Source organism: Geotrypetes seraphini, chromosome 3, assembly GCF_902459505.1.
Source record: "Geotrypetes seraphini chromosome 3, aGeoSer1.1, whole genome shotgun sequence".
Classification (NCBI taxonomy): Eukaryota; Metazoa; Chordata; class Amphibia; order Gymnophiona; family Dermophiidae; genus Geotrypetes; species Geotrypetes seraphini.
In genome coordinates this window covers 274,788,247-274,814,438 of record NC_047086.1, presented here as the reverse complement: position 1 = coordinate 274,814,438, position 26,192 = coordinate 274,788,247, and the positions used below count along the sequence as shown (strand labels likewise).

General features: G+C 44.9%; 1 protein-coding gene across 4 annotated transcripts in view; it reads left to right on the top strand.

Moving 5' to 3' along the window:
* The window catches only part of MTR (5-methyltetrahydrofolate-homocysteine methyltransferase), an 819,135-nt gene that overhangs the window by 95,592 nt on the left and 697,351 nt on the right, over positions 1-26,192 (top strand). For all 4 annotated transcript variants that reach the window (XM_033935789.1, XM_033935788.1, XM_033935790.1 and 1 more), the window contains exon 5: positions 2,836-2,928. In XM_033935789.1, the coding sequence (XP_033791680.1) occupies positions 2,836-2,928 (93 nt within the window). The remainder of the gene's footprint in view (positions 1-2,835; positions 2,929-26,192) is intronic.

Genomic DNA, 26,192 nt, shown 5'->3' with positions numbered 1-26,192 from the left:
GTCTCCTTCCCCATTCTCTGGCATCTCTCTCTCTCCTCTCTCTCCTCCATTTCCTTCTCTGGTCTTCCTTCTTTATTTTCTGCCTCCGTTTAAATTAAATTCTTTCTTACTATGCAGTCCTCAGTTTCCCTCTTTTCACTATGTCTACTCACAGCATGCCACCCCTTTCCTTCACACCTCCACTTCTCACTAACTCTATCTTCTTCCCCATCCAGCATATGTCTTTTTCTTTATCCCTCCTTCCATCCAGTATGTGTTCTCTTTCTCCACTTCCATTCAGCATTTGCTCTCCCTTCTCCCCACTTCCATCATCTGATCTCTTCTCTCTCCCCTTTCTACCCACTTCCATCATCTGCCTCCTTCTCTCAATCTCTCCATCCACCACAGACCCATCTTACTCCCTTCCTCACCTTTCCGATTTTGGCAACAAGATCTGCAATGCCCCCCCGGACAATAGACCCGATCCGACAAACCTCCCTGCCCTGTGGTCGGCGATGTCTAAACTGCCTTCTTACAGCAGCCGGAGCGTTGTAGTTGCATATGGCTGCTGTAAAGGTCGTGTCTGATGCAACTTCCAGTTGTGTCAGAGATGACCTTTACGGCAGCCACACGCAGCTTCAACTCTCTAGCTCAGGGGTGCCCACACTTTTTGGGCTTGCGAGCTACTTTTAAAATGACCAAGTCAAAATGATCTACCAACAATAAAATTAAAAAAACCCACTAAGCACACTGTTCGCTGAGAAAATGTTAATTATCATTCCTATTCTGGGGTTTTTTTCAAAGAGGTCAAGGCAGATGACTCTATGCACTGTCACCTCAGTAACAATCTTACAAAAATAGACAAATATACCCCCTCTCTTTTTACTAAACCACAATAGCCGTTTTTAGCGCAGGGAGCTGCGCTGAATGCCCAGGGCTGCTCTCGACACTCATAGGCTCCCTGCGCTAAAAACCGCTATTGCGGTTTAGTAAAAGGGGGCCATAGTGCAAAATATAGACAGCAGATATAAATTCAGACACATTTTGATTACTAAATTTTAAAATAAAATCATTTTTCCTACCTTGTCTGGTGATTTCATGAGTCTCTGGTTGCACTTTCTTCTGACTGTGCATCCAATCTTTCTTTCCTTTTTTCAGCCTGTATGCTTTCTCTCCTCCAGACTTCATTCCCTCCCCCAACTTTTTCTTCCTCTCTCCCTGCCCTTTCTTTCTCCCTGCCTCCCTTTCTTTTTTCTCTCTTCATGCCCCCTTTCTTTTTTTCTGTTTCCCTTCTGTCTCCCTGCCTGCCCCCTTTCTTTCTTTCTCCCTGCCCTTCACCTCGGGGAATGGGCCCCAAAGCCGCCGCAGCTCCCCCAAGCTCTCTCTGCTACCCTGCGTCGGGCCGACCAGCATATCTCTCCCCGACGTCAATTCTGCCGTCGGAGAGGAAGTTCCGCCCAGCCAGGTAACGATTGGCTGGCCCGAACTTCCAATCCGACGGCAGCCTTAGGGGGGTGCACAGCCGGCCAGGTCCGGAAAATGGTCGATCGCCAAGGCAAAATGAGTCTATCATGGAGCCCGGGATGAGCTCCATGATCGACTCACTTTGCCTTGGCAATCGACCATTTTCCGGACCTGGCCGGCTGTGCACCCCCCCTAAGGCTGCACCCGGGGTGGACCGCCCCCCTTTGGTACGCCACTGGTTCACAAAAATAGGTTTTGCATACAATATATCTGTTTTGATGTGCCCCGTTTATGTGGTGCCTTATTAAATGTATTTTGAGCTTAATAAAGCAAAAATAAAAACCCAGAGAGCTATTTAACAGATCGCATTAAGGGCATCCAAACAGTGCCTAAGTTCCATCCATAGAACTTAGATCTATTTGAAGCCCAAACTAAGCTCAAAAGTAGACCTGGTTTTCATTCGCCTACAATATATAGGGCATGATATGGATGCCCTAGGTTGCTCAGTGTTATGTAAATGAATCAAAGGATGCCCAAATTGAGTCATTGTCCAAATCACACCCATTCCACGTCCACGCCTATTGAGTTAGGCGTAATTTTTAAACATAGGCATCCATGAAATTGTGGCTGCGTCTACAAAATGGCATCCACGTCCTTTGGATGCCTAAGTACCAATTATTGTTTAAGACCCTTAATTGGCTCATTAACAACTTGGACACCTAAAGCATGCCTAACTTTAGGCATGACTTAGGCGCCCTTTATAGAATCAGGGCCTTAGTCTTTCTCCAAGCCCTCTGCTGGTTGTCAAACTTGACCCTCTCTAGTCACCCCAAGCTGCGCTGGACAGGCTGGTATAAGTCAGGGTTACTAAGGATTAGGTCAAAGCCAGAATTCCTCTCCTTCAGGGTCACCCAAGCTCCCAAAGGAGCTCTTGTTTTGCCCAGCTCTCTGTGCTGGAACTGTTCTTTTCAGCACCCTTTTCCATTCAGGGTGAGTGGACAGCTCTCAGGTGCCTTTGCCTTATGCAAATGAGCTCCATTCCTACTGCTGAGGCTTCCTCTGCTGGCTAGTTATCCGTTGGAATGGTGTTGGTGGTACAGTGTCCATACTATTAGAATAAAGAGTACTTTGTAAAAACTTTTTGTTGCTTACAAAAGGGCTCTTGCTCACTTTTGCTAGTGTTTCAGACCATTCTGTCTACAAGTCACCATTATATAAAGCAGAAGATCAAGGGGAGACATTGCAAACTGAGAGTTATTGGTTGTCACTGGTGATTGCTGCAGTTTCTCTTGAAAAAGTGAGGTGTGCAACTAGCCCATTACTTTTGTGACATCTGGGATTGATGCATGAGTTACTTCTTATTGTAGAGTAATTAAATGTCTCTTGTTTCAGGAATTAAGAGATATGTTGCGGGTGCCATGGGTCCAACAAACCGAACACTCTCTATGTCCCCATCTGTGGAAAGACCTGACTACAGAAATATCAGTAAGTGTCTCTGATCTCATTAGCCAAGAGATACATAATCACTGGTGTTGTCAGTATATAAGTGGCAGAAAAGGCATCAAAAGTTAGCAAAAATGCTGAAATAGAAAATGCATCCCAGGTTGACTATTTGAGTTTGGACTCCAGAAAGAAGTCCTGCATTTCAGCTGTCATTGAGAGCATTGTAGCAAGCTTGGTTTTCAATTGTGAGATATTTCATACATGAACTTGATTCTGGATGTAAGGTATTCAAATACCTCATACCTGTAAAAAAAACTAGGGCTGCATTTTAATTGCATTTAACTCAGAGATTAATGCATTAATCATTAATTGCAATTAACCACATTACTGCATCTCCTGTCTCCTCCAAACATCTCTTCTGCTCTCTTCCACCCCCAACTCCTGTTCTTGGCACAAATCAACATCTTTCCCTTCCATCTGTGATTCAGCATCATCTCCCCCGTCAGTCTGCATTAAAGGTTGTGTTCTGTTGATTCTTGCCAATGGCAGTGTTGCACATATACTGCCTGCAGCTTGGTCTGAAGCTTTCCCTGTGATCCATTTGCCCAACTAGAAACAGGAAGTGATGTCAAAAGAGGTGGGACAAGCCAGAGGGAAATCTTAGGAGCAGATAAGCACAAAATGGAGAAGGAAAATACCTCATGTAAACAATGAAGAGGAAAAACAAGGTTTACAAAACTCATATAAAAGATTTTACAATCTGTTCTCATTATTTGTGGGAGTATGGTACCCTCTAAAGTCCATGTATCATGAAATCATGCGTAAAGAAATGCTGCACCTATGGGAAAATAGAGATTAGGTACCAGCAGTACATTCTGCACCTCAAAACCATGTAAAGTGGATAATGGATCCTATAGGAAAAATAGGATTAGGTTTCTGCATGGGACAGCATTTGAGAAAGATCATAACAGAACATTTAGAATGTTGAAACATATTTTTTATTTGCAGTAATATTCTTAAAATAATTGCACAGAACAGTTCTAGAAAATAAAAAAAATGTATGGTATTGCACAACCATAGTAAGCAATTAATCTGCTCATCAACCTTTGCAATGCACCATGGTTTTTTCATCATTAAAAATACAGTAGCAAATACAATTGCACATAACAGTGCTGAAAAATAAATACAGAATGTACTGTATAGTATTGCACTATCACAGTAAGCAATTAATTTGCCCATTTTTTAATTTTTATTTATTTATCATTTTACAATACATATCAAGCATAAAACTTGTACAGAAAGCAAAATCCAAGCCAAGAATTAAGTACTTCAATCTAAGAAACATATAATCAGTAAAAAGGAAGAAAACAATTATGCTTAAATTTCAGCTCAAGTCCTCATTGGATCCAAAATATAGCTAATGCGAGATAATTAACAATATATCTTAAAGAAGTATAGGACTGCCAATTAAACTGAGGCAGGTTACCCCATAATATAACCAATCTAGGACTTAGCTCTTACCTTTTTCTTTTTCCAAGCGTGACAGCGATAAAAAAGTTGTCAACTGAAAGGGCTCAAAGAAAACATTTTTGAGAAGAATAATTCACTATACATTTGCATGGGTGGCGAAGATAAAAATAAAAAAACATTGCCCCTAAGGCTAAGGTTTTAAAAGTAAACATTCTCTACGACGCCTCTGGGTATCTCTCACCAAGTCTGGATACATTTGTATTTTCATCCCATGAAATTGTTTCTGTTTATTTTGAAAGAAAAGTCTTAATAACCAATTTTTATCTGGTGCCAAAGCAACTGTTAGTAATAAAGTTCCAGGAGTAATCGATTCCTTATCAGACATTTCCAATAAATTAGATACATTCAAATTTTCCCCCTGTGTAATTTCTTGTTGTTTTTGTTTCTGTTGATTATTAGGGAGATAAAAAGCTTGAGTAAGTGGAGGTATCATCTCCTCTGATATTCCCAAAATTTCTATCATATATTTTTTCAACATTTCCCTAGGAGTTACCATCTGAATCCTAGGGAAGTTAACCAATCTTAAATTATTACTGTGGGAAAAGTTTTCCAAAAATTCAAACTTCCTTCAAAGATTAGTGTTGTCTTTAATTAAGGTTTCTTGAATTTGTTTAACCTTTATTATCTCCTGATTAATGTCTCTAATGCCTTCTTTTAATTCTTTTACTTTCTGTTTCAAATTTCTAATATCAGTGGAATGAACATTTATTTTTCCTTCTAGCTGTTGAATTTGGGGATTTATTAAGTTAGGTAGACTGGCTACTAGGTCCCAGATAGAGTCAAGTGTTACCTCTCGGGGCTTCTATAACAAAGGCAACTGCAAATGTTTACTTTCCTCACCAGTCGTTCTTCTCTCACTGTCACTTCCCTGGTTTCGACCGTCCCCAGAAGCTGTTAATTCCTCGGTTTCTGCTCCAAGACTCTCCTGAGATTGCAGGGAGTCTGACTCCAAGCTCCCCTCAGCATTGTTCCCGGCCTCCAGGGCAGAGCGAGTTTCCACCTCCGAGAACTCCCCTGCCCGCGGGGAGCTGGTAACTCGAGGATTAGGGGGCGGTGCCTTTGTGTCGGGACTCAGAGTTGTCTCCAGGCCCAGAGAGAGCGCCTCCGTCTTGCTCATCTGGGGCGTCTCCAGCGGGCGAGTCACCGGCTGCCGAAGGGTTCCTTGCATGCGTCGGAAGAGCTCCTCCACAGTGCCCAAAACGGAGGCACCGGAGCCCCACACGAGCCCAGCCGAACTCCTTCCTCTCCGCTTGGGCATCGTCAAAAGGTAAAGTTAGCTGGAAATGTTAAGTCGTAGCGAGCTCACCGACGCTAGCCTCTCAGCAAAAGTTGGACCGCCGCCATCTTGGATCGCTCCAGTTTGCTCATTAACTCAAGCAATGCACCATGGTTTTCTCACCATTAGAAGTACAGTAACGATGTTAAACAAAAAAAAATTGCACACAACAGTACTGAAAAATAAATTCGCAACCACACATGGATATGCTATTGGGCTTTCTAAAAGGGACCCTTAGTGTGCTCACCATTAGAACAAAATGGTTCAGTGAGACTGGGAAACTGACATTTCTAGTGCAATAGGCATATCATTCAGGAACTAATAGGTAGTCAATCCCTCATCATGATATGTAGATAGTTCATTTACATTTTGTTCTCTCTACCCCCATCCCCCTTCACTCCAGGTTGTCCTAAAAGTGTTATGTTAATGTTATGTTATGTTAATCAGGTTTTCTATTCCGTGTTTACCTATTCAGTTCAAGGTCGGATTACATTAGAAGAGGTTGGGCCAGTTACCCAGGAAGTTACGATGGACAGTTTGACACGGACATTTAATAGAGTTATTATAGTTCATTCAATAGAGTTAATACGGTTAGTTCATAGTTACAAATAAATAGTTACAATTTCAAGTAGGTCATCATTGGCTCATCGTTAGGTCCCATGAGTTGCATTATATAGTTTAGAAATGTTTTTTTTTTACAATTACCATTTCAGTTGTCTCCCTGTCTTGGTACAGAAATGCTTTTAAAAGTTTTCTGAACCTTAGATTATCCCAGGACAAGCCGGCAGCATATTCTTGACTGATGGGTGACGGCACCGACGGAGCCCCGGTACGGACAATTTTAGAGTGATTGCACTCTAAGAACTTTAGAAAGTTCTAGCTAGGCCGCACCGCGCGTGCGCGAGTGCCTTCCCGCCCGACAGAGGCGCGCGGTCCCCAGTTTTCTTAATTCCGCGGAGCTAAGAAGACGCGTGTTTCCAACGGCTGTTGGAAGTTTTTTCTAACTTTTCACTTGCCTTCCCGCTCGCGCGTATTTTTCTCTTCATAATTTATTTATTTCTTTTTTATTTACCGTTTGTGTAAAAAAAAAAAAATCGTTTTATTTTCATTTTTTTATCGATTTGCCCCGGCGGGGCCTGTTGGCACCATCGAAGCCTCGGGCTTCGATTTTACTACAGCAGTTTTTCCCTTCATGCCCCCGTCACCGGGTTTCAAAAAGTGTCAGCGGTGTGCACGCCCTATCTCCCTCTCCGACCCGCACAAGTGGTGCCTCCAGTGTCTGGGTCCGGACCATAGGGCTGAAACCTGCACCCGCTGTAGTTCTTTACAAAAAAGAACTTTAAAAAATCGTCAAATTCAGCAGCGGATCCTTTTCGGTACCGCTATGGAAGTTGCACCGGTGTTGACATCGACGACTTCCTCCAAATCGACTCCGACTGCCTCGGCACCGCAAGATGCATCGCCGGTGTCGACTCCTGTAGGTAAGCTGGCTAAGAAGCCTTCCCCTACTGTTCTAGGCCCGCCAGTCGAGCATGCAGTGAGCCAAGTCCTGCAGACTGAGCGCCGGCCCCGTAAGCGCTCCGCTCCCATCGAAGTCACTGCCTCGTCATCGGCATCGAGTTCACCCGAGCGTCGAGCGGCACCGAAGGTACCGAGCAAGAAAAAACCGGTACCGGTGCCATCGGGACCAACCTTGGATGAGCACATTGCCTCTATCCTCCAGGTCCAGCTTAAGGAGCAACTCCAACACTTGCTCCCGGCTCTGTTGACTCCGAACCTTCCAGTATCGGTACCGACTGAGCCTTCGGTGCCGTCTGTCGATCAGTCTCTTTTATTGACATCGACTGTTTCGGCACCGCACAAATCTTTATCCATGCCTGTTCTGTCAGCGGAACCGAAGCGGCGTACTACTCCTATGGTTTCTGACCCGGTACCGTTCTCTGAACCCCGTACCGTACTACATTCCCCAGGTACCGTCTCCACCCGTTCAGGTAAATCGGTACGCAAGACTAAGCATACTGAAACATCCACTCCACTTTCCCAGGGCCATTTCCAATCGGTACGGGACCCTGACTTGTGGGACGACTCAGATGATCCTCTCGGTACCGAGGAAGATTACACATCTGATGAGGATGAACCATCGGTGCAGGATCCTGCTGCTAAGCCAGAGCACTCCTCCTTCACCAGATTTTTAAAGGAGATGTCAGACACCCTTTCTATTCCATTGGAGTCTGACTCTAAAAAATCCAAGGCGTTTCTGGATGCTTTGGATTTTGACCAACCTCCTAAAGAGTTTTTAAAGTTGCCCCTCCATGACATCTTGAGGGAAACTTTTTATAAGAATCTGGAAACTCCTTTGACGATTCCAGGAGCCCCAAGAAAACTGGAATCTCTGTATAAAGTGATTCCAATTCCAGGATTTGACAAGCACCAACTTCCCCATGAATCTCTGTTGGTAGAGTCAACCCTAAAAAAATCAGCAGGAGCCAGTGTATATGCCTCTGTCCCTCCTGGCAGAGAAGGAAAGGCCATGGATAAATTTGGGAAACGCCTTTACCAAAATGCGATGCTGGCCAACCGTTCAGGTAATTACGCATTCCACTTCTCTTTTTACCTGAAGCATCTCATTCAACAGGTGACCTCTTTTCAAAAGTATGTTCCGGACCGTAGGCTTCCTGCTTTTCAGCAATGTAACTCAGGAAGTTTATGGTCCGTTCAATTTATGATACTTTTGAACTGACATCACGGGCTACTGCTATGTCTGTAGCAATGAGAAGGTTGGCATGGCTACGGGTCTCAGACCTGGATGTAAACCACCAGGACCAGCTTGCCAATGCGCCTTGCCTGGGGGATGAGCTGTTTGGGGACTCTATGGATACCACCACGCAAAAGCTCTCCGCCCATGAAACGAGGTGGGACACCTTGTTGAAAAACAAGAAGAAGCCTCCTCCTCCTCGTCCATTCAGGCAACAAGCTTCATATCAAAGGAGGTTTTCTGCTCGACCGGCTCAGCCTCATCCTCCTCAACCTCGCAGACAGCATCAACAGCAGCAACAGGCCCGTCAGCAACAACAGCCTGCTGTAAAGCCTGCTCCTCAACCTAAGCCGACACAGCCCTTTTGACTCTCTTCTCCAGGGCATTGCCAGTCTTCCTCCCTCATGTCCTCTGCCTCAGCCCATAGGAGGTCGACTACAGGTTTTTCTTTCTCGCTGGGAAGCAATCACCTCCGACCAGTGGGTACTTGCTATCATCGGCCACGGCTACTCCCTAAACTTTCAGACTCCTCCACCACTAAGTCTGCCAAAAGAGTCTGCTTCCAACAAGGCTCAGTCCCTCCTCCTCGCTCAGGAGGTTCAATCCCTCCTTCTTCTCAATGCCATCGAACCAGTTCCTCTAGACCATCAAGGCCTGGGATTTTATTCCCGGTACTTTCTCGTACCCAAAAAGACCGGAGATCTCAGACCAATATTTGATCTCAGGGATCTCAACAACTGTCTGGTCAAGGAGAAGTTCAAGATGTTATCTCTTGCCACCCTATACCCTCTTCTCTCTCAGGAAGACTGGCTATGTTCCCTCGATCTCAAGGAGGCGTATACTCACATTCCAATTCATCTGACGTCCAGACAATATCTTCGCTTCCTTGTCAACCAACATCATTACCAATACAAGGTGTTACCCTTCGGCCTAGCCTCGTCTCCCAGGGTATTCACCAAATGTCTGATTGTGGTCGCAGCTTATCTCCGCTCCCACAACTTTCAAGTCTTCCCTTATCTGGACGACTGGCTCATCAAGGCTCATTCTCCTCGGGACGTTCAGATTGCCACCAATCAGACCATTCACTTCCTTCGACTGTTGGGGTTCGAAATCAATCTACCCAAGTCGCACCTCATTCCAACTCAGCGACTTCAATTCATTGGAGCAATTCTGGATACTGTTCGGATGAGGGCGTTTCTTCCTCCAAACCGCCTTCACACCATCCTTTATCTCTGTCAGCAGGTGTTCCAGCAAACTTCCATCTCTGCAAATCACATGATGGTGCTCTTGGGACACATGGCCTCCACAGTACATGTCACACCCTTCGCACGTCTCCACCTGCGTACTCCTCAATGGACCTTAGCGACCCAGTGGTCCCAAGCGACGGATCCTTGTTCACAACTCATATCTGTGACCTCGTCTCTTCGACAGTCGCTTCTTTGGTGGTTGACATCCTCAAATCTATCCAGAGGTCTGCTGTTCCATCTACCTCCTCATCAACTGGTCATCACCACAGATTCCTCCCCCTATGCATGGGGAGCTCACTTGAACGAGTTCCAAACTCAGGGGTTTTGGACCGCCCAGGAAAAGAAATACCACATCAATTTCCTGGAACTCAGAGCGATGTTTTACGCCCTCAAAGCTTTTCAACATCTTCTCTTTCCTCAGGTACTACTCATTTGCACAGACAACCAAATTGCAATGTACTACATCAACAAACAGGGAGGGACAGGATCCCGTCCCTTGTGTCTGGAAGCTCAAAGGATTTGGACCTGGGCGACTGCTCGTCACCTATTCCTGAAGGCAGTCTACATCCAAGGGGAACAGAATTGCTTAGCAGACAATCTCAGCAGAATTCTTCAACCTCACGAATGGACTCTCGACCCCTCGACTCTCCAGTCCATTTTCTCTCAGTGGGGCACACCTCAAGTGGATCTTTTTGCAGCTCCCCACAACCATCAACTGCCCCTGTTTTGCTCCAGACTTTACTCTCCTCACCGTCTGGAACCCGATGCATTTCTCCTGGATTGGACCAATCGTTTCCTTAATGCATTCCCTCCTCTTCCGCTCATGCTGCGCACATTATTCAAGCTCAAGAGGGAACAAGCCACTATGATTCTCATCGCTCCACGGTGGCCCAGACAGCATTGGTTCTCCCTTCTGCTTCAACTCAGTTCCAGGGAACCCATACCTCTTCCACTGTTTCCTTCACTACTTACACAGCATCAGCAAACGCTACTTCATCCCAGCTTACAGTCTCTGCACTTGACAGCTTGGTATCTCTCGGGCTGACTTCGGCTCACGCTCTCCTTTTCAAGCCTGTCCGTTCTATTATTGATGCCTCCAGGAAACCGTCTACTCTTCAATGTTACCAACAAAAGTGGTCTCGGTTTTCTTCCTGGTGCCTGTTACATCACCATAATCCCATGTCTACAGCAGTGGGACTAGTGTTGGACTATCTTTTGTCCTTATCTGACTCTGGTCTTAAATCCTCTTCGATACGAGTTCATCTTAGTGCTATTGCAACTTTTCATGAGCCGATTCATGGAAAACCCCTCTCAGCCCATCCCTTAGTTTCCAGGTTCATGAAGGGACTTTTCAATGTAAAGCCACCTCTTAAGGCCCCTCCTGTTGTATGGGATCTTAATGTAGTTCTTTCTGCGTTAATGAAGCCTCCTTTCGAGCCTTTGGCCACAACGCATTTTAAATTTCTAACTTGGAAAGTGGTCTTTCTGATAGCTCTCACTTCTGCCAGGAGGGTCAGTGAGCTCCATGCACTGGTGGCTGATCCACCTTTCACTGTTTTTCACCATGATAAGGTCGTCCTTCGTACACATCCAAAATTCCTTCCTAAGGTTGTGTCTGAGTTTCACTTTAACCAATCCATCGTTCTACCTGTTTTTTTCCCAAAGCCTCATTCTAATCCAGGTGAACAGGCTTTGCATACCTTGGATTGTAAACGTGCTCTGGCTTACTATCTTGATCGCACCAAACCTCACAGATCATCTCCTCAACTGTTTTTGTCCTTTGATCCTAACAAGTTGGGTCATCCTGTATCTAAACGTACTCTGTCCAATTGGCTTGCTGCTTGCGTTTCATTCTGTTATGCTCAGTCGGGCCTGACACTGGAAGGTTCTGTCACGGGCCACAAGATTAGAGCTATGGCAGCGTCTGTAGCTTTCCTCCGTTCCACTCCTATTGAGGAAATCTGCAAGGCTGCTACTTGGTCCTCAGTTCATACTTTTACATCTCACTATTGTCTGGATGCATTCTCCAGACGGGATGGACACTTCGGCCAATCTGTTTTACAAAATTTGTTTTCCTAATGGCCAACCTTCCCTCCATCCCTCTTTTTGTTAGCTTGGAGGTCACCCATCAGTCAAGAATATGCTGCCTGCTTGTCCTGGGATAAAGCACAGTTACTTACCGTAACGGGTGTTATCCAGGGACAGCAGGCAGATATTCTTGCGTCCCACCCACCTCCCCGGGTTGGCTTCTTAGCTGGCTTATCCTAACTGGGGACCGCGCGCCTCTGTCGGGCGGGAACGCACTCGCGCACGCGCGGTGCGGCCTAGCTAGAACTTTCTAAAGTTCTTAGAGTGCAATCACTCTAAAATTGTCCGTACCGGGGCTCCGTCGGTGCCGTCACCCATCAGTCAAGAATATCTGCCTGCTGTCCCTGGATAACACCCGTTACGGTAAGTAACTGTGCTTAGTGGTCACAAGATTGTAGTGTAAATGGTAATTGATACCAGCATTTTGCTCATTGATATTGGATGGATAAGGTAATTTGCCTGGTAGACTTTATATTGTTGCATGCTGGGAATTTTAAGTGGAAATAATTTCTGGTAGAGTAGGATGGCCAACTCTGTTAGGTAGACGGAGGCATTCCATCTCAGGATCTTAAAGGCATTGATGTCTAATTTAAACTTGATCCTTGTGGCTAAGGGTAGCCAATTTATTATATATTAATTGTATCCGTACTCACATTCGCTGATTGTCCAGCCCTTCTTTGTTGTAAACCGCCTCGAACTACTACATCTTTGGCAGTATATAAGAAATAAAATTATTATTATTATTAATTTCATATAGTAGGGCTATAGGTGTTCCAATTTCCGTAGTCCGTATATGAGTCTTACTGCTGCATTTTGAACTAGTTGTAGATGCGATAGCAATGTTTTAGAGCAAAGAACTAGTGTTATATTACAGTAGTGTAGTTTAGATAGGATTAGGGATTACACTAAAACTGTATCTATCAAACTGTGCCATGGTAGAGTGGTGTGCACCGAAGAGATTCTGGATGTGCCACAAGAGATTTAAAAATTCCCTTCATAAGAATACACTAGAATAGATGACATGTATGTCATGTACTTAAGAGTCTATCAATGTTATAAGCATCTGTGTGTGTAAGGATACAACCACAAATAGAATAACAAGCATTATTCTTTGACGTGATTGGCCCTTGAAAGCTAACGGCAAATAATTTTTTTTTTTATTTTTTTAATGCAATATTCATCCTAACTTGAGCAACAAAGCAATCAAGGCTTTGTTACAATTTGATCTTTTTATCTTTGCAAACTTAGATTTTTAGCTTTGACAAAAATTAAATAAAAAAAAGAGAACGACTGTAGATGGATGATGAAATGCGTGTTTGCTTATTGACTATTGAACTGCATTTTGAGTTAATTTGTACTCAAAAACAAGCTTTTCCATCGCATTGATTAGCAATTCTATCTACTTTAGTTTCACCGTTGTTACAATTACCCATATACATAGCTTAAAGAAATTTAAATAAATAACACTCTAATTTACCCTCCCTTTATGATGTCACATTAGGCTTTTTTATTTCCAGCCGCAGCAGTAAAAGCTCTGATTCTTATAGAATTCCTATGAGGGTCGGAGATAATACTGCCGCGGCCGGCAATGTGGAAGTTAAAGACCATAAAAAATATTTTGACCCATTATCTTTTAGACTATTGGTACAGGCATTAGTTCTATCCATGTTAGATTACTTCAATATTATTTATTTAGGTGCCTCTAAGAAACTGCTAAGAAAATTGAGGATAATTCAGAATATGGCTGTCAGATTGATTTTTGGATTAAAAAAGAATGATCATATTAGTCCTTATTTTCGATTGTTGCACTGGCTGCCGGTTGAGGCACGAGTCTTATTCAAGTTCTCTTGTATTTGTTTCAAGTTGATCTTGGGACTATCTCCAACCTATTTCTTTTCACATTTTATATGGTACAATCCGATGAGGAAAACTAGAAGTCAACATTTATTTGCTTACCCGAAAATGAATGGTTGTAAATACAAGACTTTCCTGGATAAGACCCTTGCGTTCCAAGCAGGTAAACAGCAGTCTTGGTTTGGTAAATGTGTTTGTCAAGCCATGTCGTCCTACAGTACTTTTCGGAAAGTGATCAAGACGACGTTGTTTGAAAAATTCATTTCCTAGTGTGGTTGCATCATTATGAACTGTTATTCTAAGCAAAAGTTTGTATTGTATTTCCTTAAAGAATATTTGTACTGTTAAGAAATATTTTATATTTTCTTATTATCTTGTATTTCACTGATTGTCTAGTCTTCTTTGCTATAAACCGCCTAGAAATCAGTCGGTTATGGCGGTATAGAAGAATAAAGTTATGTTATGTTATAAAAAAGCTTAATGCGGCTTCATAAAATGGGGCATTAATTTTTTGTTGGTTTTGCAGTTCTATAATTTCAATTATAATGTGCCTTGAAAAACATTTACTCTGTATAGTTTGCCATGGAAAACAATTGCTCCATTTAGTCTGCCAGAGCTAAAAAAGTTTTAAAGACACTGCACTAAAATTTGGAAAGTCTCTGTTTCAAAGTATTTTCTGATGGATCTCAGCTTTCTCATCACAAGGAAAAATTGTTTTGTTATTGGTTTTATGTGGTTCTTCATGGATAGGTGGTTATCAATTTCTACTCCTAAGATTTGGGATTGTAGTTCTAATGGAAAGTCTGTGTTATCTGCTGTAATCCTTGGAGCAAGGGTGGGGAATTAAGGCCACAATCCATTCTGGTTTTCAGGATTTCCTCAACTAATTTGCATGAGATCTATTTCCATGCATTTCCTCCAATGTATTCAAATAGATCTCATTCATATTAAGAACATAAGCAGTGCCTCTGATATCCTCCCAGCTTTCCGATGCCCTGGAGGATGGTTGTCGTGGGTGTGTGAGTGACATTAGCATCGGGGACGGAGCGATTCTCCCATGCCAGTCCCGATTCTCTTGACTTTCATGCTAATCCCAACTCTCTCCACTCCTCTCTACATGTGATATGGTAGGAGCTTGTCTCTTCTACTCGTGGTTTTCTTTTTTGGGGGTTTGTTATTTGGTTGTGAGGCTTTTTAGTGCTGCTGTCCTCGGGACATCTCTGGCTGTGAAAGGATGCAGACTCAAACGACAGAAGTCTGCAGCCAAGGGGCAGCCTACTTTGCAGGGCACCTGCTTGGCTGGCCTTACATTAAACTAAACTAAACCCTGGGTTTGTATACCGCATCATCTCTACATTCGCAAATCTCGACACGGTTAATAAGGGTTAGGGTAGAAAGGAACTCCAGTGAAAGGAAAAGACAAAATGAAGAGAAAATTTAGAACAGAGTAACCAGAGAGAGGAAGAGTTACATTTTTGAAAATAACCAGGTTTTTAGATGTTTACGAAAGATTTGGAGGGAACTCGGATTCCTAAGAGGGGAGGTAAGATTGTTCCAGAGCTCAATGATTCTGAAAGGGAGGGAGGAACCTAGTTTTCCTACAAGGGAAACGCCTTTTCGAGAGGGAAAGGAAAGTTTCAGTTTTTGGGTAGATCTGATGGAATTGGGGTTAGAGGAATTCCAAGAAAGAGGAATAAAAGGGGGGAGAATGCCGTGTAGGATCTTGAAAGTAAGGCAGACACATTTGAAGTGGACTCTGGAGATTATCGGGAGCCAGTGGAGCTTGGACAAAAGTGGTGAGACGTGGTCGAATTTGCTTTTTGCGAAGATAAGCTTAGCAGCGGCATTTTGAATCCGCTGAAGTCTTTGAAGATTTTTCTTTGTTAGGCTTAGGTAGATAGAGTTGCAATAGTCCAGTCTGGAAAGGATGGTGGATTGGACAAGGACAGCAAATTGTTTTTGATGGAAACAGGTTCTCACTTTCCTTAGCATGTGAAGGCTGAAGAAACATTTTTTTATTAGGGAGTTGAGGTGATCGTTGAAGGAAAGTGTAGAGTCAATGATGACTCCCAGAATTTCACTTGAGTATTCAAGTTGCAGGGTGGGGTCAGAGGACAGTGAGATGGAGGTGGGCAGTTGGTTCAGTTTTGGACCGAGCCAGAGAAGTTTTGTTTTGGATTCGTTCAGTTTCATCTGCACAGTGTGGGCCCAGGATTGAAGATTCGATATACATGAGGACATTAACAGTCCAGTTGCTCTGGGCCCATTCCCTTGGGAATAAGGCTTGTTCCAGGTTTTGTCCGTAGAGAGCTTGAGTGCAGGCTGAGGAGCTCCATGGAAATCTTTTCACTGGGATCGGGGCTGACTGCTGTTTCTTCACCCGTTTGCATGCATACTGGTTCCAATGGGGGTTGAGGTCCCAGTCCAGTTGGGGGACTCTGGTAAAGTCTGAAGAAGCAAGCTGTTCACTGTACAGGCTTCTCTGAAGCAAAAGTCTTTTCCTTTTCTTCCTGGCTGCAGTTTTAGCCTAAATAGCTCCCAGCCTGTGAGACAAAATTTGAGTTTCTCTAAATTTGATTTTTCAAAGTTTCTGGGGGTAGGGATCCCTAATATCCTAATATGATAATTTTTTGACTCCCCAGTAAGCGCATATGAGCCGTTTTTAGCGCCAAATCGCTGCAGTGGTGGCCATCTTGGATTTCCCGATTTTGAAATAAAAGCCTCTATCCAAATTTACACAAAATTTCAATAGTTTCAAGTTTATTATTTCTCTTGATTAATCGCTTAATCAAATTCTAAGCGATGAACATTTTAAAATACATTCAATGAGAGACAAACAATACGAACTTTAAATAATAACATTGGGTAAATTACTAATACATATTCTCATTACATAAGGTAAGATAGGGTTTTGAAATACAATTGATTAAAGAAAAGCAAAACAAAGGAAAAGCACAATAGGGAAACATATAATGCTAAAACGTAAAATAATAAAAATTACGGTACTGGCCTTAAAAATTATTGAATTAAATATTAAAAGCATCATTAAAAAGAAATGTTTTTAGATTACTTTTAAATTTTCCTAAATCCTGCTCCTTTCGTAAATAAATTGGAAGAGCGTTCCAAGTCTGTGGAGCAGTTACCGAAAAGATAAACTGCCGTCTGGTATTAATAATCTTCAATGAGGGAATGGTCAGTAAATTTTGCTCATTAGATCTTAAGGTTCTGCTTGGGTGATATGGTATTAATAGCTTGTATATGAATGCTGGAGTCTTATAAAATAGATGGACTCCCAAGGCCAGGGTACCTTGGATTCAGGCCAGATTTGCGCTGGATGGCTGACCGAGGATCGGCCATGACATGTTGCGCAGCACGCAAGGGGGGCTGGGAGTCACCAGCTTAGCCTTTCCTAGTTCCTTCAGGGGTATTGGATCGCAGATGACCTGAATACCATGTCTGAAAACCCAGCTGGAGTTGGAAAATGGAAATAGTGCGTCCCCAACAAAGTGCAGCTGTGCATCTGCCGTCAAATTCCAGAAAGGGTCACAGGAGCATCTGCAGGGGCCTTCTGGGTGAACTGGTCATGTTAATGCTCTGGAATTTATCAGTATGATGTACAAAGCATATTTGAATTAAAGTGGCCACTGTGACTTCTCAGGAGCCACAGCACAGGTTGTGCCCAGGGTCTGCCCACAAGAATATTTTGTTTCTCCTTAGCAAAGTGTATGCATAGAACAGAAATGGAAATCTGCAGTTTTGACTGCAAAGACTAAACCAGGAGCAGATTGTGGAAGTGACTATGAGCTTTTGACATGCCAGATCAAAGTAAAGCTTCGCATGAAGATCATTAGAGACTTCCCAAAATATGACATTGAAAATATTCCATCAGACTGTTGGATAAAACTAGACAACATATTTGCCTGTCGATACAGGAGATAGAGAACCTGAAGAGTTATGGAATGACATTATAACCAAAATTAATGAAGAAACTAAAAAAAATGCTCCAGAAGAGAAAGAAAGCCAAAAAATTGCCTTGGATCTCAGAAGAAACTAGAAAAGTAGCAGAACAAAGAAGACAAGCAAAACTTTCCGGTGATAGAGAAAATATATCACAAATTAACCTAGTTTTTCAATGTTAAAACCAATGCTTATGCCATAAAACTTTCGTTCAGTAGCTTAGGCATTAATTTTGACATACTTAGATTATTGTAATATGCTTTATTTAGGACTGACTAAGATTAAATATAGGGCATTGCAGCAATTGATGAATTCTACTGCGAGGTTGATTTTGGGAATCTCACGCACAGAACATATTACCCCTGTGCTAAAACAGTTGCACTGGCTCCCAGTATCGTATAGGGTTATAAAATGTTATCAGTGATACATCAGAGCTTGTATGGATCTGTTCCTTTGAACTTTCAATCTCTGGGAAGTGTATCGGCCGAAGAAAAATTTAAGGTCTGAGGATTGTATGAGATTAATTTCCATGACGGAGAAAACTGTGTGATATACTAAATCTAGAGTGGCAATGTTGTCCGTGGCAGGGGTAAAATTTTAGAACTCCCTCACTGAGAAGTCCTGTTCTGACCGTTTACAGTTTAGAAAGATGTTGAAGACACAACTGTTTATGGAGGCTTTTCTCTGAGATTATGTTGGTAGGCATATTTAATAAGAATCTTGAACTGTGACTAATGCACTTTATTTAGTGGGGATAAATTCATTGAGCTTTTGACATTATTTTGACAGGATTAAATTACTATGTAATTGCAATGTAATTTGAATGCATTTTGTAAATGTACTGTCCATGAACTATTATGAATGTTTTAATTGCTAACCTCTTAGTTATAGGCGGTTTAGAAATTTTAGAAATAAATAAATGTCAAGTTTGGCAAGACAAAGATCAATATCTAAAGGATGTTTGTCAGAAAACTGAACTGGAACACGTAAATGGTAAAAAATCAGATTAGCGTATCAGGAGGTTAAGAGATTTGGGATGCTTAAAGACGCTGATGGAATGATAATGATCCAGAAAACATTAAAAAGAGATGGAAAGAATATATAGAAAATGTATACAAAAAAGGCAATAAAGATAACATTGGGGAAATTTAACTGGAAACTGATACCAAAGAAGAACCAGATATTTTAAAAGAAGTCATAGCAGCAATTAAAGCTTTATCCCAGGACAAGCAGGCAGCATGTTCTTTACACGTGGGTGACGTCACCGACGGAGCCCCCTAGCGGACGTTTTCGCAAGCAGACTTGCTCGAAGACCTTCAGGCTTGCGATTGGCCTGCGCATGCGCACGTGCCCCTCTTGCCTTGCCTAGGGCATGCGTCTCCTCAGCGTGTCCTCAGTTCTCTGTTTTCCACGGAGCCAGAAGCACTGCTCCCTTGCTTCGCGCAATCTCATTGTCCCTCTTGCACCGTGGCTTATTTGGTTAGTTTCAGTTGAGTCGCTGTGCTCACATCTTTAATTTTCTTTATTTTCATTTTTTTCAGTTCGTATATTTTTGACTGGGTTCCTGGTCTTCCTCTGGTCGCCTGGCTTCGCGGGGCCGCGGCCCTCCTTTTTCTTATGTCCCGGCCTCGTTCTGGATTCAAAAACTGTACTAAGTGCAACTGGGTTATCTCCATCACCAATCCTCATCGTTGGTGTGTGGAGTGCCTGGGTGCAGAGCACCACGCTGAGTCGTGTCCCCATTTGCGACTTTACAACCGCGGGCTCTTCATCGACAGGTGGCCAAGATTCTCCAACTCTTTGGGCCCATGGATCCTGTAGCACTGGCCTTGAGCTTGGCCTCGACGCCCTCATTGGGCGCCTCGGCCTCGAAGTCCCCATCGGCCTCAAAGGCTCCGGCCTCGGCCCCTCCTGCTACTCCAGCCTCGGGTAAGTCTCCTCTTCCCTCTTCAGGTATGCCAGTGAAGAAGCCTACCTCGGAATCTCATGTCAGCGCCGCCTCGTCGGCGCCTTCGAGACATCAATCTAAGCGTGCCTCCTCACTTAGGGAATACTCTTCCTCGAGGTCGCCCCTGAAGGAGCGCACTGCTGCACCTCCGACCCACCTATCTTTGGTCTCGGTGCCTATGTTCGAGGACTTGCTTAAAGCTATTATTCCCAGACAGTTTTCCTCGGTGGTAAGCCAACTAGTCCCGACTTCGACACCTTTGACCTCGGTCTCGACCCAGTCGCGATCTGACAAGCCTGAGCGTCCCCTTGTCTCTCGAGGCCTCACCCGTAAGACTCATCGGATTCCCTCGAGCGAGTCTTCCTCCCCTGAGTGACCGGTGACTTTTTGGGAGTCCAGGCCGGGGACCAGTTTTTCCCCTGCTACTGCGGCGAGGCTCGCCTCTTCTAAACGGCCCCGGTCTTCCCTGCCCTGTCGGGGCAGGTCTCTGACCTCGAGACCATCCAGACACACACTTGTCCTCGAATTGGACTCTAGTGTATGTTCCCTATCAAGGCGATTGCCGGCTTCTAAAAGGCCTGCTTCGAAGCCAGTTGGGGATTTTTCCTATACCCCGTCTTCTCCGAGGCTTCCCCAGTGATTTCCTCGGACCCCGGGATCTTCCCCGGTCCATCTGGCACGGGGCCGTTCCTCAACACCCCCTACAAGCCTTAGTCGAACCTCTTCGGTCTCCCGTTCACGGGACTCTGGCTCCGGTTTACTACTCTAGGGAAGTTTCTCCCTCTTTCTCGGCCGCACCCCGATCTCGATCGGAGTCTCCCTCGGAGGGTGAGTCTTCTTCTCGAAACTCCTCCTTTACTCGTTTCATCTCTGACATGGGTAGGGCCTTGAAACTGGACCTCCAGTCTGAGTCCAGTTAAACCCAGGAATACCTGGCGGAAATGGGAGTTGACAATGCGCCTCGCATCAGGTTCGCCGGCACACATTTCTCCGGAACCTGGAGACACCTTATGCGGTCACGGATATTCCCTCCAAGTTGGAGTCCCGTTACCGGACTATTCCGGTGAAAGGGTTTGAGAGTGCTCAGCTTTACCTTGGTGGTTCAGTCTTCCTTGAAGAAGTCTAACTCCTCGAAGGTTTACGCTGCCGTCCCCCCGGGCAGGGAGGGACGTACAATGGACAAATTTGGTCGCCGCCTTTATCAGACTTCGATGATGGCGAACCGTGTCCTTAACTACAATTTAATCTTCACGTCCTACCTCTAGTTCTGTATAGATACCCTCCGCTCGTTCGGGAGGTCGTACCTGAGACTCGGCGTCAGGAGTTTCGTCTCCTCTAGGAGACCCTCTCCCAACTCTGCCTGTATATGTTTCAGGCCTCTTATGATGCTTTTGAATTGTCCTCGAGAGTTACAGCCTTTGCGATTGCTATGCGTCGCCTCGCTTGACTCCGGATTGTGGATATGGATCCGAAACTACAAGATTGATGTGTGGGTGATGAACTCTTCGATGATTCCACCGAGGCGGCCACAAAGCGCCTCTCGGACCATGAGCGGTCCTATGCGTCTCTGGTGAAACAAACCTAAGGCCCTCCGGCTCGACAATATAAAATTCCTCTCCACAGGTATCCACAAAAATCCACTCCTGCTTTCTCTAGGCCTCCTTCAAAACGGCCACTGCAGCAGCAGCAATGTCAACCTAAAACCCATCCGCCGGCCCCAGCAAAGCCCGGGCTGTCCTTTTGACAATTCCAGTCCGAGCCTTAAGACTCCCTTTCTCCTGGAGCCTTCCCTCTTCCCCATTGGGGGTCGTCTCCATCATTTCTATACCCAGTGGGAAAGTCTTACCACCGACAGTTGGGTACTGTCTATCATCCGGGAGGGGTACTCCCTTCACTTCAGTCGCTAACCCCCGGACCTGCCTCCAAGAGAGTTTCCTTCTGCTCAGTCTCAGCTTCCTCTCCTTTTGTAGGAAGCTCGGGCCCTTCTTCGCCTTCTGGTGGTCGAGGAGGTTCCCACGGAACAGTGGAACTGCGGATTTTATTCCCGGTACTTTCTGGTACCCAAGAAGATGGGGGACCTGCGTCTGATCCTGGACCTCTGTGCTCTGAACAAGTTTCTGGTCCGGGAACGTTTCAGAATGCTCACCCTTCCCACATTGTATTCCCTCTTGGACGAGGGGGACTGGCTGTGCTCACTGGACCTCAAGGAGGCGTACACGCACATTCCGATACACCCGGCCTCTCGCCGGTATTTGAGATTCCAGGTGGGGGATCTCCATCTCCAGTATCGTGTTCTTCCCTTTGGCCTGGCGGCCTCTCCGAGGGTTTTCACAAAATGTCTGGTTGTGGTAGCTGTGGCCCTGTGCCTCTACGGCCTGCAGGTGTTTCCCTACCTCGATGACTGGTTAATCAAAGCGTCCTCTCGCACCGAAGTCCTGCGAGCGACAAGACAGACCATCTTGCTCCTTCAGAGTCTCGGCTTCGAGGTGAACTTTCCCAAGTCTCACCTCTGGCCGTCCCAGTGTCTCGAGTTCATCGGAGCAGCCTGGACACGGTTCGTCTCTGCTCCTTCTTGCCTCGGCCTCATCAGGAGGCCCTTCTCCATTTGTGCTGAATGGTGACCCGTCTGCACTTGGCGCCGGCTCGGCTCATGATGGTCCTAGGTCACATGGCCTCCACGGTTCACATGACTCCTTTTGCCAGACTTTACCTCCGTATTCCTCAATGGACTTTGGCGTCCCAATGGACCCAGGATCGGGATTTTCTCTCTCGCCGCATTGTCGTGACTTCTTTGTTGAAGAGGTCTCTCCGTTGGTGGATGCTCTCTTCCAATCTCTCCAAAGGTTTTCTATTCTATGCTTCTCCTCTGCAAAAGGTCCTCATGACGGACTTGGGGGGCTCATCTGGACGGTCTGCGCACCCAGGGTCTTTGGTCCCGTGCCAACCGCCTTTGTCACATCAGTCTTCTGGAGCTTCGAGCAATTTTCCTCACTCTGAAAGCCTTTTGTCACCTACTTCGCGACCGAGTGGTGCTAGTTCACAGGGACAACCAGGTCGTCATGTATTATATCAATAAACAGGGGGGCACGGGGTACAGGTCCCTGTGCCAGGAGGCGATGCGGCTCTGGGATTGGGCCATCTGTTGCAATATATTCATTCGAGCTGTCTACATTCAGGGCAAGCGGAACTGTTTGGCAGACAAAGTTGAGTCGTCTGCTGCAGCCTCATGAGTGGTCCCTCCACTCCGTAACCCTGCATCAGGTGTTTGCTCGTTGGGGACTCCGGACGTCTATCTGTTTGCGTCCTCCCTCAATCACAAGTTGCCTCGCTTCTGCTCCAGGGTTTACACCCCTCTCAGGATCGAGGCGGATGCCTTCCTTCTGGATTGGACGAACGAGTTCCTGTATGTGTTCCCTCCATTCCCTCTGATTCTGAAGACTCTCATCAAGCTTAAGTCTTCGCGTGCCACCATGATTCTGATTGCTCCTCGGTGGCCCCGACAGCCGTGGTTCTCCCTTCTGTTGCAACTCAGTTCCAGGGAGCCTCTTCCTCTGCCTGTTTTTCCTTCTCTGCTTACGCAGGGTTAGGATTTCCTGCTCCATCCCAACCTTCAGTCTCTGCACTTGACAGCTTGGTTCCTCGAGACTTAATGCCCTCATTCCAGTTCTCCTGAAAGGTCACTTTGGGCAGCCACAAAACTTAGAAACTTGAAGAAAGCACAGATGTTTATTCAGCATATGCGGACCCCTGAGCCCAAGCTGGCTTCAGAAGTCCCGAAACCAGGAAGTTTGAGAGATATTTATGCATTCTTCTGGCTATACAACTGAATTCTAGAAAAAAACGTTTTACGTGTTACTTTTCTTAACAATCATTGGTCCTAAGCTCAAACTAGCAGGTCACTAGCAGGTCACTTATCTAAGCCCTGCAGTCTTTCTGTTACATGTCCAGGAGGGCGGAATGCAATATCATGTATGCTGAGATAACCATAAGAAGCTAGAATGCCCAAGCTAAAACACCCAGTGCAGGCAGGCTAGAACATGAGATAAGTTAGGTCTGCAGCTAAACATAATTCAGCATTTTATTAAAGAGAAAACTTAGGAAAACCAGTCCCAGACTCCTTCACTCCCAGCCTGTGCTGGATGTCCTGGAAGCGTCCCGAAAGGAATGCACTCACCAATGTTACCATAAGAAGTGGACCCGCTTTTCTTCCTGGTGTGCTACTAGGCAGCTGGAGCCGCTGTCTGCCTCCTTGTCGGCTGTCCTGGATTATTTGTTGCACTTGTCTGGCGCTGGGCTCAAGTCCTCTTCTGTTCGAGTCCATCTTAGTGCCATTGCTGCTTTTCATCAGCTGATTGACGGGAAGCCTATCTCTGTTCATCCTGTGGTTTCCCGCTTCATGAAAGGACTTTTCCACGTTCATTTGTCCCTTAAACCTCCTCCGGTGGTTTGGGATCTTAACGTGGTCCTTGCTCAATTGATGAAACCCCCGTTCGAGCCGCTAGCATGGGCTCACTTAAAGTATCTTATTTGGAAAGTTGTGTTTCTTATTGCTCTCACTTCTGCCCGTTGGATCAGTGAGCTTCAAGCCTTGGTAGCGGACCCACCTTTCACTGTCTTCCATCATGATAAGGTGGTTCTCTGTACCCATCCTAAATTCTTGCCTAAGATTGTTTATGATTTTCACATCAACCAATCTATTGTTCTTCCTGTGTTTTTTCCGAAGCCCCATTCTCACCCTTGGGAAGTGGCTGTACATTCTCTTGATTGTAAGTGTGCACTGGCCTTCTACTTGAAGTGCACCGCTCCTCACCATTTGGCTCCCCAGCTGTTCCTCTCTTTCAATCCTAATCGCTTGGGTCGCTCTGTCTCTAAGCGGACCATTTCTAACTGGTTGGCCACTTATATTTCTTTCTGTTATGCTCAGGCTGGTTTCTCCCTGCCGGGTCGAGTCACAGGCCACAAGATCAGGACGATGGCGGCGTCTGTTGCTTTCCTCCACTTGGCTGCCACTTGGTCCTCGGTTCATACGTTCATCTCTCACTACTGTCTGGATGCTTTGTCCAGGCGTGATGGCCACTTTGGCCAGTCAGTTTTGCAACATCTATTCTCCTAAATTGCCAACTTTCCCTCCATCCCTTTCTGGTTAGCTTGGAGGTCACCCACATATTGAGAATATGCTGCCTGCTTGTCTTGGGATAAAGCACAGTTACTTACCGTAACAGGTGTTATCCAGGGACAGCAGGCAGACATTCTTGCAACCCACCCACCTCCCCGTGGTTGGCTTCTTTGCTTGCTATCTGAACTGAGGACATGCTGAGGAGACGCATGCCCTAGGCAGGGCGGGAGGGGCATGCGCGGGCCAGTCGCAAGCCTGAAGATCTTCGTGCAAGTCTGCTTGCGAAAACATCCGCTAGGGGGCTCCGTTGGTGACGTCACCCACATGTAGAGAATATCTGCCTGCTGTCCCTGGATAACCCCTGTTACGGTAAATAACTGTGCTTTATTGAAAAACAAGTCAACTAGTATTGATGGTATTCCAATCGAATTAATCAGAGTCTCAGAAGGTGCTATCATGGCCCTCACTCGACTGTGTTAACAGATTTGGAAGGAAACAACAAGGCCAACCGATTGGAGAAGATCACTGTAACTTATTTCGAAGAAAGGTGATACCAAGGACTGTAACAACTACATTACATTGCATTAATTATTGTTGAAAATAATACAATGAAGGCTACAATGCCCAAAAAGATCTTATTTGCACTACCTACCATGCTTCTGGAACAAACTACATTCCTACATAAGATCATTAGAAGATCTACTGAACTTCAGAAAGGCAATAAAAACTCACCTCTCAGGAAGGCATTAAAAACTCAGCTCTTTCCCTAATCCTGTATGAGAGTACGCCAACCCAAATTCCATGGACCTTCTGACAAAGGGCTCAACTCTCCACTGCCTCAAGTCTCAAACACTGAAGTGCTTCTATGTTTGATCATGCCATGTTTTGTCATCCAATTTTTTACCACACTGTTCGCCAATCTTATCCTGCTATAATTTATTATACACCATATTTACCATACTATGTTGGTCCTGCTAAACCTGTCATACCATTGTTGCCGCACAGTGTTACCATTCCATGTCTTCCATGCTATGTTTCATCATGCACGCTTGCCTAACCATTTTTGTTAGTCATGTCATACATACTATGTTAGCCATGCTTTGTACTCGTAATACTGTGTCATGCAATATTTTCATGAACTATGTTCACCATGCTATGTCTCACCATACCATGTTTTGTCATATTATATTTTTACCATGCTTTGTAAACTTTATTTTGCCATCTTTGTCAGACTTCCCCAGGTCCATTAGATAGATTGTGAGGCTGCCGGGACAGACAAGGGAAAATGCTTGAGTACATGAATAAATTCATGTAAATAGTTCTGATCTCTCCTGGGAGAACAGTATAGAAAAGTGAATGAATAAATAAATACAATGATCAAGAATTACCTGAAGTTCAGGCTAGTTTCAGAAAAGGTCGAAGAACAAGAGACATTACTGCCAATGTTAGATGGATATTGGAGAAGAGCAATGAATACCTTTGCTTCATCAACTACAGCAAAGCTTTTGACTGTGTAGATCTTGATAAACTGTGGA